General features: G+C 66.3%; 1 protein-coding gene across 1 annotated transcript in view; it reads left to right on the top strand.

The window, feature by feature from the left end:
- Positions 1-6,706, top strand: part of TRIM67 (tripartite motif containing 67) — a 47,595-nt gene extending 40,889 nt beyond the window's left edge. Inside the window, exons 6-10 of the mRNA XM_015596243.1 lie at positions 1,080-1,282; positions 1,927-2,065; positions 3,455-3,758; positions 5,443-5,605; positions 6,641-6,706. Coding sequence (XP_015451729.1) covers positions 1,080-1,282; positions 1,927-2,065; positions 3,455-3,758; positions 5,443-5,605; positions 6,641-6,706 — 875 coding nt within the window. The remainder of the gene's footprint in view (positions 1-1,079; positions 1,283-1,926; positions 2,066-3,454; positions 3,759-5,442; positions 5,606-6,640) is intronic.
- The last annotated feature ends 6,297 nt before the right edge of the window (positions 6,707-13,003 follow it).

The raw sequence follows: 13,003 nt of genomic DNA on the forward strand, positions 1-13,003 counted from the left end.
GTCCGGGGGACTTCTGTGAAGGCTGATGCAGAGCTCGGGGAAGGCGTCGCCTTCACGTGCCTCGTCCCCAGCTGACCCCAGCCGTCCGGCCGTGTCTATCCTCCCACATGTCCCCCTCACGCTGCTCCCCGGCCTCAGCCTCTGTCGCCCCCACCTCGCCTGGTTCACTAACGATCTCGCCTGGCCAGGTGCTCAGACACCTGTAAGGGGCTGCTGGAGGGGGCGACCGTCCCCCGCCACGGCCGCGTGGGGAGATGCCGCGGACACTGAGGGCTCCGAGTGAGCCAGAGACCGTCCCCCGCCCAGCCCCCCGACCCTCACGGGACTCACCCTGAGATTCCGCACTTGAAGTTCCGGTTGGTGCCGAGTCGTTTGGCTGACGTGATCGCCAGGAAGCACAGACTCTGGGTCTTCCTAAGAAGACCCCTCCTTTCTGTGCCTAGAAGACAAACAGACAGACCCTCCCTATCACGACAGTTCTGCCTCTCCCGGGGGGCTGCACCCACTTAGCGCAAATCCTGCCGAAGGTCAGTGTTCCTTTTCTCTCGAAGAGACCTGGCACGTGTCCTTCCACGCTCGGTCAGCGTCCCCACAACAGTGAGACCCGGGGAAGTAGCCACAGCACTTCCTCGGGAGCTGCTGGGTCCCTGTGAGTTTGGGCAGCTTAGGGTAGTGGGGATGTGAGTGGCCCGAGATGGGACAGCAGTCACGCCCGTCACCCGAATGAGCTAAGGACCGACCGAGGCCCGAGGCCGGAAACCAGGGACAGAGCCCGGGTTTGAAACGGGAAGGAAGAGGGGGCGTCTGCAGGCGTTAAGAGAAGCAGCCACAGAGCCCAAATAAAGACGCCACGGCGCCATTGACGAACTCGAGGTCCAGGGGCTGGGACTCGCGGGGCCAGTGTGTGGTCCCGGCAGTGTGGGCCCCCAAGCGCACAGACCCGGACTTGAACCCTGGCTTCCAGATGGGATGCCTGTGACCGTGGGCCGGTCCACGGCCGTCTCCGGGTCTCCTCGCGAGTAAATACGAGAAGACACGATGTCGAAGGGTTGAGTGGGGCGGAGACACGTGGTCCGCAGCTGCTGCTGTTAGTGACTTAGCGAAGCAAATGAAGAGTGAGGCCCCTACACAGCCGGGCGGGACGGTGACGGTGACGGGGACGGGGATGGTGACAGGGACGGGGACGGGGATGGTGACAGGGACGGTGACGGGGACGGTGACGGGGACGGTGATGGGGACGGTGACACGGGATGGGGACGGGGACGGTGACGGGGATGGTGACGTGGGACGGTGACGGGGACGGTGACGGGGACGGGGACGGGGACGGGCGAAAGGGCAAGGGTGAGCGTGAGGCGAACGGGGACAAAGCCAACGCCCAGGAAGGGGGCTTTGGGGCCTGATGCGAACGTCCCGTCCCCGTGGGAGGCGAGGAGTGGACGACACCGGCCTCAGTGGGGAACAGACAGGGCGCAGACCTCATCCGCTCAGGCCACCGACGTCACACCCTTCCTGTCTGCCTTTTCGCATGTGTGACGGTCCTTTTAAAAAGTGTTTATTTTATATTGTTTATTTCGCTGGTTTAGATGCGTAGCTTGTTTTTCTAGCTTGATTCCCACTGGAAACCGACAGTCTTCTGCTGGTGCAGCTGAGCAGAAGTGGGGTTTCTGCCCCTCTGTCCCCCGGAGGCGCTGGTGTCCCCAGGCCCCTGAGCCCCGCCCCACGGGGCCGAGCGCAGCAGAGGCATGATGCCGCTGGGCTGCATCCCAGTGGCTGCCCCTGCGGTCCCTCCTGCCTCCCCGGGACTCCGGGCAGCCCACGGGGAGGGCTCGCGCCCAGCTTGGACACGGTCTGTGCCCCTGCCGCCGCGTTGGCTGTTAAGGGCAGTCTCCCAGGCGACGGGCACCTAACGCTGCCGGTCCCCTGCAGGAGGTGTACGTGGGCAGGGAGACCCTCTGCACCATCGACGGCCTGCATTTCAACAGCACGTACAACGCCAGGGTCAAGGCGCTCAACGGCTCGGGCGTCGGGCCCTACAGCAAGACCGTGGTCCTGCAGACCTCCGATGGTGAGCTCTGGGGGCTCTAGGGTCCCCCGCGGCAGAGACGGGTTCCAGCAGGACAGGTGCTTTCCACAGCATGGACCTGCCTCTTCCCAGGGTCAGGGCCCCACCCCTGCTTCAGGCAGGAGGGGGCAGTGGAGGAAGCACACCCCACCCTCTGCCTCCACACTCCCCTCCCCCCGCTGCTGGACCTGGGGCAGGACACTCGTGAGACGAAGCTCCCGCCTCGAGGGCCTGGGGGTGGCAGAGAACGGGAGGCCACCCGGCCACAGGGAGGCGCACGCTGGCCCAGCGTTTGAGCCCTCCTCGCGGAGGGGACCTGTCCCCATGCCCAGGGCAGGAGCTCTGCTCCGAGGGCCCCCACGCCTGGCTGCATCCCCCCAGTTTCCTGTTGGACTGTGATCGACTGAGCGCTTAGCGGGAGCCATGACATCACCAAAGAACAGGTTCCAGAGAGTCTGCAGGCACCCCGCCTGGGGGCAGGGTTCCAGGGTGCCGCTGGCCTGAGCTTCCTGTCACCATTTGTCTGATTGCCCTGAGGGACACAGAACCTGCCCGGAGGCCTCCCGGGACGGGCGGGAGGGGACAGAAGCAGAGGCGGCTGTCCAGGCTGCGGCCACGATGCCTTCCGGAATGCTGTGCCCTGCAGTCATGCCATAAACCCAGAGGTCCACTCGCGTCCTGCCCCAGGGGCCCGGCCCGGGGACCAGTGGTCCTCGTCCTGTGCGTGGTGGCTTCACTTCTGATGACGAAGTGTAAGGGGGGCAGATGGGGGAGCCCCACAGTGAGCCGTGAGCAGGGCGACGGAGCTTCGTGACTGGTTACCCCCTCCTCACTGTGCGTCCCAAATCTGCCACCGCCGCACGGGGCGTGAGCCCCACCTTCTTAGCTCCTAGTGTGGGGAGCCGGCACCCTCACAGGTGTCCAGACGTGGGCTCGGGGGCCTGGGTGTCTGCGCCCTGGCAGGTTGTGTCACTGGCCCCCGACCGCGGGCGACACAGTGAGGGCGTGTGTACGTGTGCGCGTGCATGTGAGCACGTGGGTATGCGTGCGTGTGCACATGTGTGCGTGCGCCTGAGTGTGCGTATGTGTGCGCGTGCGTGTGTGCGTGTGTGTGCGTGTGCGCGTTTGTGCGCGTGAGCGCGTGCATAGGCATGTGCGAGTGCATGTGTGTGCGTGCACACGTGCGTGTTTGCGTGTGTGCATGTGTGTGTGCATGTGCGTGTGTGTGCGCATGTGCATGTGCGTGTGCGTGTGCTCGTGTGACTCTTTGGGAGGACGTGTGACGCCGGCTGCCAACGTCCTCGCAGACGGGAGTAGCCGGGGTCTGAGCCCAGGTGAGACCGTCAGCAAATCCCATCCCTGACCCACCCCTCTTGCCTCCTTCCCGTCCAGTGGCCTGGTTCACCTTTGACCCCAACTCCGGGCACCGGGACATCATCCTGTCCAATGACAACCAGACGGCCACCTGCAGCAGCTACGACGACCGCGTGGTGCTGGGCACGGCCGCCTTCTCCAAGGGCGTGCACTACTGGGAGCTGCACGTCGACCGCTACGACAGCCACCCGGACCCCGCCTTCGGGGTGGCCCGGGCCAGCGTGGCCAAGGACATGATGCTGGGCAAGGACGACAAGGCCTGGGCCATGTACGTGGACAACAACCGCAGCTGGTTCATGCACTGCAACTCCCACACCAACAGGTGCGCCCGCCGCTTCCCTCGGGCGTGGGGCTCGGGGCCGGATCCCGTGGGACTGCCGCCCTGGCCGCCGGTGCCCAGTGCAGGCCCCGGGCTGGCGGGAGGTGGGCCCTGGAAGAGGTGGCGGTTCGCTGCAGCCCCCGCGAGAGAGCGCGCACGGCAGGGACCGGAGCAGCGGCCACTGCCGGGTCCCTGGGGCCTCAGGCGCGGCTCGCCCCGGGCTCTGCCCCGCCTCCCGCACACACTGTCGGCCGCGCTGTGGTCACTGCAGAGCCGGTGGCCTCGTGGCTGCGACCAGATGCCTGCAGAGGGAGCAGGTGCCACTGCCTTGCCGGTCGCTCGCCTGGAGCCACCGCTCCCGCTGCCTCACCTCGCGGGGGCTTTGCGCCCGGCAGTGCCCCCGGCAGGGCAGGCCTGGTGGGGCAGGCAGTGTCGGGGTGCTCACGGCCGATGACTCTGTGAGCGCACTCTCTGTCTGGGCCCTGCAGGCTCACCCCAGCTGCCTGCTCAGACCCAGGGGCCGAGTCCAGGCCCACTGCCCCGTGTCCACTTGAGCAAACCGGATGCACCGTCTGCTGCGGGCGGTGACGGCAGGGGGTGTTCACAGGGCGTTCGCTCGCGGGGGCCGCTGGAGGAAGCTCCTGATTTACGTGTCCTGCCGGCGTCTCTCCCTGGGCCCGGAAGGCTGAGCCGCAGCCCTGGTCTCAGGCCAACCAGCGGTGCTACGGGGCCTTGCGTGGGTCCTGAGCAGCTGTCTGTGTGGCGGGAGGGGGCAGGGGCTGTGCTGGGGACACAAGGCCTGGCGGGCAGCACTGACCCCGGCTGGGAATGTCATTCCTGAGCCTCGGACTGGTCACTACCGCCACCCGGTGGTCGGTATGGGCATAGCCAGGCCCCGGCAGAGTGCCCCTCACTTAGAGACCCTCCCCTCCAGTGGAGGTGACTTCCAGCCCCCCCGAAAGGCAGCACCCCGAAGAGCTTCACCATCAACCTTCTCACCGCGGGCTGGTGACTCAGGTGGGACACTTGATCCAGACTCGGCACCCGTCCCCTGCCACATGCTGCCTTTCCAGAGTCCCTGAGACATATCTGGGGAGACAGCCGAAGCAGGCAGGCTTTTCAAAATCTCCCAGCGGCAGGGGTGGCCGCCTCTTCCACGATGTCAGCGTCCGTCACTGGGCTGAAACTGAACAGGGCACCGAGTTAGTGGCTTCCTGACGGGTGAAGGGACCTCTCCCACCCGAGCTCACCCGACCCCAGCTCTCCTCAGATGCTGCTAGGGAAGAAGGGGCCTCACCTGTGTGGCCCCTGAATAGATGCGTGCACTTCGAGAGAAGGCTCATGAGCTAGAAGAACGGCCCTGTCTTAGTGAGGGTGTCCCAGCATCCTCTAAGTCAGCGGTCCCCAACCTTTGTGGCATCAGGGACCAGGGCTCCTGTGAGCATCCAAGGCCTGAGGATCTGAGGTGGGGCTGAGGCGGCAATGCCGGCGCTGGGGAGCGGCTGCAGATGCAGATGAGGCTTCGCTCGCTCGCCCACCGCTCACCTCCTGCTGTGCAGCCCGGTTCCTAACAGGCCGCAGATGGGTGCCGGTCTGCGGCCCGGGGGTTGTGGACCCAGCTCCACGTGACTCTGTGAGCCATCACTGCCTCCCAGGCGAGGGGTGCTGATGGGGCCTCTCTCCGCAGGACGGAAGGTGGCGTGTGCAAGGGGGCCACCGTCGGCCTGCTGCTGGACCTGAATGAGCACACGCTGACTTTCTTCATCAACGGGCAGCAGCAGGGCCCCACGGCCTTCAGCCACGTGGACGGGGTCTTCATGCCGGCCCTCAGCCTCAACCGCAACGTGCAGGTACCGTCACCCTCCAGCTGGAGCCACCCGCCCCGCCCCGCCCCGTGACGCCCTCGGGGGCTTCCGGAGGGTCCCCGGGCAAAGTGGGCGGTAGCGAGCTGACCACAGAACCCGCCCAGGTGGAGAGCGTCGCCACCTAGGGCATTCCCCGGAGACCGTCCTCTGGCTTGATAAAGTCCTCCCTGTCCACTTGAAGGAAGCGGAGCTCGAAGGTGGCCGCTTGTGGACGAGCAGTGGAGGGCGGGATGGGGAGGGGGAACGATCAGCGGCCCCCCTTCTGGGAAAGCCTCGGGTGGGGCTCAGCATTCAGGAGGACCGTCCTGCCTGCCCGGCTTGGCCCGAGGGCTGGGTGCATGTTGGGGCCTTCGGGTGGGGTGCTGAGCGAAAAAAAGCTTTCTCAGAGCGGGGAGTAGAGAGCCGCTGGGGAGACAGCAGCCCTGGGGTGCCGTGGGGCCCCTCCTGTTCCCAGCGCCCCTTGCTCTCTGGCCCCATGTGAAGCGGGCAGGAAATGTGTCCTTTTGTAGCCCAAGGTGGCCCGGTCCTAGGGCACAGCAGGCGGCTCAGGAGTTCCCAAACTCAGAGAGTAAACGGGAGCGGAGCCGGTGAGGGAGATGTGGGAACATGGGGGCCCCTCCGCCGGGGCAGGGCCCTGAATACTGAGGGGCCACGTCCATCAGTCGCTGGCTGGTCTGCATCTCCACTCGCCGGCAAGGGGGCTCCGAGGCAGCCTGACGCAGGCTGCCGTGCCTCAGGGCCGTGGGACACAGCGAGGCTCACACGCGGCCCAAGGACCCGCACGCCTGCTGCATGGGGGTCAGCCTGGCTGGCTCCTGGCCGCGGGTGGGGGGACCCAGGCAGTGCGAGGGGCGCAGAGCAGCCCCTGGGGACAACCTGAGGGGCATCGTAAACAGCAGACCCCACAATCCTGAGAGGCGGCTGCCTGTGGCCACCCCGAGGGAGCAGTGTCCCGCGTGGCCGCCGTGCGGTAAGGGCTCAGGTGGCCTCACCACTCGCTCACCCCGTCTTCTCCTGCAGGTCACTCTGCACACAGGCCTGGAAGTGCCCCCCAGCCTGGGGCGGCCAAAGCTGCCGGCCAACTAGCCTCCCCGCTCCGGCTCTGCTCAAGGTCTGGAGGGGCCTGCCACCCCGACGTTCGGTGACCACAAGGGCAGGACGACCACGTCACGGCCCCACAGAGCCACCATCTCAGAGACACACTGTCCTTGGGGCACGAGAGTGGGTCTGCAGGCCGTGCCGTGGAGGCCGCTGGCAGCGGTGGACACAGGGCGTGCTCCCCCCGGTCCCACCTGGACGGTCCAAACGCTCGCGAAGGACCGTGCTCGGGGCCAGAGGCTTCCAGGGCTTATGCATTTCTTTCCCGCCACCTGTTTCTGACGCTTGTCTTCGTGGGGTCGGGGTGGGCAGGAGGAGGCCCGACTCTGGGACTGCCCTGGAAGCAGGCGGCAGGACACGCTCGGAAGCCCGAGTCCCAGGCGTCTGTGCTCCGCTGGCGGCCCTCCCGTGGGGTCCCAGGGTCGCAGGCTCCCCCTTCGTCGGGGATGTTCCTCAGCTTGTCCGTCCTGAGTCCTCGCATAGCCCGCCACGCACGCGTCCAACCCAGGCTCCGCAGGAAGGGATGCTCATCATTTTCTGTGGGCCCTGCCTCTCCCTGACCTGGTCAGAACCATCTTAAAGGGTTTCCTGGGGTCCTTCACTCAGCAACCAACCCCCTCACCCACGCACGCACACACACACACACATACACACACACACACGAGAGTCCACGAAATTCACTCCGCTCTGAGCTGTTAAACACATAAGAAAACACTGGAATTTGAATTCAAATGCCCGTGTGACGAGTCTCCAGCTGGCGGTGGCTTTTCTCTGGAGCTGGCTCCCCAAAGCTCACCTGTGCAGCCGTCGGAGCCACTCGCCTGAGCTGTGCGGTGCTCGGACTCAGCACCTGGACGGACGGGAGGCCCTGGGCATCTGCTGGACACGGCCCGCCTCCACTTTGGGACCATCTCCCTGTCACCGTGGGAGCACGTGGCCGCGATGGCAGGCGGCGGACGGCGACGCCTGTGTTCCAGCCCCCCGCACGGGCCTGGGGTGGGCCCTCCACTCCTCGCTGGGGACGCCAACCACCCTCGAGACCCGCGTCGAGTCGCGTCCATCTCTGAGGAAGACAGTGCGTCCCACGGTCTGTCACTGGGCACCTTTCTCCTCCACCGTCTTCCTTGTCACCTGCCACCTCCATCTCCGTCTGGTCGTAAACCTTTCGCTCTCCTTTTTACAAGAATCTATTTTATCAGGCGTTTTACTTTCGAAGTTCAGGAGTAACTTGTCTATTTGCTGGATTTTTATACAACTTAGCCCGTGAACCGGCACCAACTGTGTTTACTTGGTTCTAGCTGCTTCTTCAGACGCTGCACTTGCTCCTTGAGTGACCGGCCCTGCAGACCTGCCCTCGACTCAGCAGATCCGACAATCCTACCTCGAAGCCCGCTCCTGGGCCGCGAGGCTGCCGCGTCCGGCCGCGTCCACGGTGTGGCCGGCCAGGCCGGTCGCCAGTGGCTTCAGGAGCTGTCTGGTGCTGCATTTAAGCCTTGCCACCAAAGTCCTGGCACCCAGGCCGCCCTGGGCCGTCGGCATCCTCGTCCATGCTTCTGCTTCCACGTCCTAGTCTCCCTGCCGGCCCAGCTCTGGGTGGACTCAGCTTGGAAGGTGGAGCAGCGTCCTGAGGGCGGCCAGGGCCTCCTGGGGCTGAGGAAGCCATGCTGGCAGGTCCAGGTGCATCGGCTTTGGGAGATGAGTCTTGTCTTTTGGAAAAGACGAGGTCGGCACGTAGGCGGGAGGACAGCCATTGAGGCCGCCCGGCGGAAGCGGCTTTGTGCAGCGGAAGCCGGATGAAAGGTCGGGGAGCTCCCCAAACCCTCCAAGCCGGGGTCATCGGGCAGCCCTGGCTTGGCAACTTTGGGCAGGCGTTGCTCAAGCTCCGCCTGGACTGGTGGCACCCTCGGGAGAGCCAGCGCCTAGGTCAGGATGGGGGGTACCCATAATGTCGGTGGCCTCGTCAGAGAGAAAATGACCTGAAGTTCAGAGAAGCCACCAAAACTGCCTGCCCCCGGCCGTCAGCCGTCCCGCGAGGCCCCGCAGGTGACGGGGCGGGCATGACGCCTCGTCTGAGGCCTCCGGGACCCCAGAAGGACCCGGATGGTACCAGGGACTGTGTCGGGCTGTCCCGCCGGCCCTTCCTGTCTTCGGCACAAACACTTTTCAGGGACAAGAACGGACCCCAGGAGGCGGGTCCCTGCCACTCGGTCGTGTTTCTGAGGGACCAGCAACACGGCACTAACGCGTCAGCTCCTCGCCGCCGCGGGGCGCCCTCCCAGGAGCCCTGGGAACCGGAGGAGAAGCCACGGGCCGTGGGCATCTCGTCTGCCATCGAGTTCCTTGTTCCTGCACGGCGTGGTGACATTCTGTACATAAAAATCACACGCGATGACGCTTCCGTCGGGCTGGCCGAGGGAAGACGGAGCTGGTCTGCGAGAAGGGGGTTCGGAGGCCGCCCCGGAAATGACACGGCTCTGCAGTTCCGTCCTCACAGGGGCCCTTCCTCTTAGAACTCATCTCCCTTGAGTCTCCCGTGGCCCCGAATTCGGGGTGAGCCAAGACTCCGCACACCCCGCTTCTCGCCTTTCTGCCCAGGCCGGATCCTCGGACCGGGGATGCTGCCCGCGTCTCCGTGACGTCGGGGTGGGCCGTTCTCGCGGGTCAGGCCCTTACTGTCCCGCACGCAGCGAGACGTTCCGCAGTGCCCTGGCCTTCACCCGCTAGACGCCGGAAGTGCCCCCTTAGCTGTGACAGCTGAGTGTCCCCCCGGGACACGCGGCCGCCGAGGAGCAGGCCGTGCTCGTGGTTCGTCGCGTGTGGCTATGCAGCGGCAGCGGCACGTGGGCCGTCCGCTCCGGGCTGCACGGGGACCTTCGTCCCAGGGCCCAGCCCGGGCTGTGCCATCGGTCGGCAGTGTCGTGCCAGCGGGCAGGTAGGGACGTGGGCCCCGGGACAGAAGCCAGCCCGCCAGGCCTCACTTCGCACTCACCGCAGGTGCTGCAGCCGCCCCCACCCCCGGCCCCACCTAGAGACAAAACACCTTCGTTTTCCTCCCGAGGGGCTGGGCCTTTAGCTGGTGGGACACCTGACCGGACGTCACTGGAGGGTCATCTGTCCGCGCTGGCCCCGGACAGCTCAGGACTCTGTGAGGAAACCAAGCCTGTGGCTGTTCCCGCTGACCCCATTCCTCCTGTCACTGGAAGAATGTCACCGGACAGGGACACGGAGGAGCAGGTTTGGGGCCGGAGGGCGGGGTCAGACGCCCAGGTCGGCCCCCGGGGACTCGTCCGTTCGCCTGGCTCTGATGTCGGTTCAGGCACGGTCGGGCGAATCGCTACATCATCCTGTGCCTCCACATCCCGCCTGGAGACGGGACCAGCCACACCGACCCGCCTCCGCCCGCTCACCGTGGGGACTGTAGAATGACGCTGCTCAAGGAAGAGACGTGTGCTCACTCTCATCTACCGCGTCCGGGCTAAGGGTTCACACGCAACGCATCGCACCCACGCGGTGACTTTCCAGGGTGTTCCCTGACCAGTGTCTTCCATCTACGCTTCTCATGACTGTGTTTACTACGCAGCTGCAAAACTCACATTTCAGACGGGCCTCCCATGACCCCTGAAGCCAGGCCCGGTCCCCACCCCCACGAGGCCTGTTTCAGTGGGTCGTGCACAGAACGCTGCCAGCACTGCCAGCGGGCCCGGTATCGGCGCCATCGTTAGCCCAAAGGCGTGTGTGCGCAGGAACCCCTCCCGCACGCAGAGATGGGCCCCGTTCCGACTCCCTGGTGACCTTAAGGCCTCGCACCTAAGGGGTCCCCTCCCAGTGCGTCTCCTCTGTTTCTAAAGATCTCGGCAGAGGGAGTGGCTTGGCCAGCTGCTGTAGGGGGGGAGAGGCGCCACTGAACCACAGGCTGGGGGCGGCGGAGCCACAGGGCGAGGGGCCGCCCGTGGACATGGGTGCGGCCGGGGCTGGGTGCTGAGTGGCGGGGAGGCTCGCCCCGGGGTGCCGCTGTTCCCGGGGCCGCTGCTCATGCGGGCACCAGTCCTGGGCATGCGGGGTGGGCCCCGCTCACCAGGCCACACGCTCAGGAAGGCTGAGCCCCTACATCAGCTCCGGGGCTGGAATGGTGACGGCTGTGGAAGCCGGACCATGGCGGTGTGTCCCCAGGGAGACTCCCGCGGGGCCCTCTCGCCTGCCGCTCCCGGGGCCTGGACGCGCCAGCCCGGGATTCTGCGGCACCAGAGCAGGCGCAGAGGGCGCGGGCAGCGGGCGGGACGTGCATGACGTAGGACGAAACTTGTACTCGGCATGAGGTGTCTGTGTCGCGGTGGCAAAGGGATCTAGAAAGTAACGAAGAGCTTTGTGTCCTTGTTTTGGCGTAGAGAGAACGTCCGTTTCCCCCTTTCTTTGGCCATTCCCTACCGCGCCCCACCCCCGTCGCAGCCACCCCGCCACTCACTAGCCGTAGGGACTGGGCGGCAGCTCTCGGCCCTCTGCGGGCCCACGGTCCACCGGAAACACAGCGGGTGGGGGAGAGAGGCGAGTTTTTTCTAGTTTTTGTACCGTATCCGCAGCCTTTGTATTTTTTTGGATTGCGAACACTGTTTTCCGGTCTTCGGGGCTTGGTTGAACTTTGTGTATTGCCTTTTGGACAACCTGAGTTTTGCCACAGTCTTAAGCGGATTTGAAATAAATTCTTTCGACACTGCCGACAACTGAGAGACAAGGCGCCGTCTGTAGTCACTGCTCAGAGGCCAGGTCCGCCCTCCCCAGACCAGCCCCGACGGCCGGGGCTGTGAGAGGGGGCGGCCGCCCGCCCTCCCTCCCAGGGGGCCTGCGCCTCATGAGGCCGGGTCAACGTGCTCGTGTGGCACGTGCCAGGAAACCCCGGGGTGGGGGGATCACCCGTGACTAGATGATAAAGTACCGTCCTGGGGAGATTCGGGCTCAGGCCCTAACTGACCCGGGACCCTAACCAGCCCCCCGGCATAGCCAGAGCTGGCAGCCGAGACCTGGCCTCCCTGGGCCCTGACCATGGAGCGGGTGGGGCGGCTCCAGGGTCAGACGCCGGGGCAGCGGGTACCGGGCGCTCCTGGGCTCCACGTGGAGCAGGAAGCAGAACTGGGCCAGGGGAGACGTCAGGCCCTGAAGCGGACGGAGCTGTCGCTAGCAGGGATGCGAGGCCCTCACCTCGTCCATGCGTCTTCCGTGGGCCACCCCGGGAAGGGGCGGGGACGTCTTGAGCACCGAGGTGGAAGTCCCTGTTCCTGAAAGGGGCTCTGGGGCACAGTCCGCCCGTGGCTGGCCGGGGGACAGCTGTCAGGATCTCTCCCAGGGGGCTGGCACCGAGCTGGCACCGCCTCCCCCATCCCGTCTGCCCCCGTGCCCTCCCCGAGCGCCTCTGCTGGTTGTGATGCAGACCTCAGGGCCCTCCTGAGCCCAGGGCGGCTGCTCTTGTTTGTCCGCCATCAGTGCTGGACGAAGGCGCGTCAGGTGCCCGAGTGCCACCTGGCAGGGGTCCTCCCTGCCTCACCACATGACGGCCCTGCCTCCTCCGTGCTCGGGGCCGATCACTCGTGACGTGTGGCTCCTCGTGCCCAGTCCCTTGGCTCAGCAGGACGCATGCTGTGTTGCCCGCAGGGCCGAACTGTGGGGACAAGCGTCACCAGCTCCCTCAGAGGGCCACTGCGGGTGGCAGCAGTGGCGTGGTGTGGGGGCAGGCGCGGCCCACGCGGGTGTCCAGGTGAGGGGACAGCGGTGTGCAGGCAGCGAGGAAGCGCTCGCCACCACTGGAAGCTGCCTCCGCCCCGTGGCTGCAGCCAGAACCGCGTCGTGACGCCGCCCTCTGGCGACTGCATCGCTGCGGCGCTGACCTTGCAGGGGGTGCGGTCGATGGGGGTGCAGGAGCACGGTCGTGCGCCCAACCTCCAGCCCCTCGTGTGCCGTGGCCCCCTCGTGGCCCCTGGACCTGAGCGCCCAGGGCCCCAGGACTCACAGGCCCCGTCCGCGCTCACTCAGCGAATCAAAGGCGGGACAGAGACCCGGGGCGTGACTCACACCCGGGCCTGCTCTTCCAGACCCACCAGCCTGCGGCGTCGGCGCCCGGCAGGCAGGCGAGGCGGGCAAGGCGGGCGAGGCAGCCTCCTCTTAGCCCCCCCAGCCTGCGGCGTCGGCGCCCGGCAGGCAGGCGAGGCGGGCAAGGCGGGCGAGGCAGGCGAGGTGGGCGAGGCCTTGGCACGCCAGTGGCGGCGGTCACCCGGCTCCCGGGGATTCTCCTGTGTG

The sequence above is a fragment of the Pteropus alecto genome, unplaced genomic scaffold (genome assembly GCF_000325575.1).
Source record: "Pteropus alecto unplaced genomic scaffold, ASM32557v1 scaffold189, whole genome shotgun sequence".
Classification (NCBI taxonomy): Eukaryota; Metazoa; Chordata; class Mammalia; order Chiroptera; family Pteropodidae; genus Pteropus; species Pteropus alecto.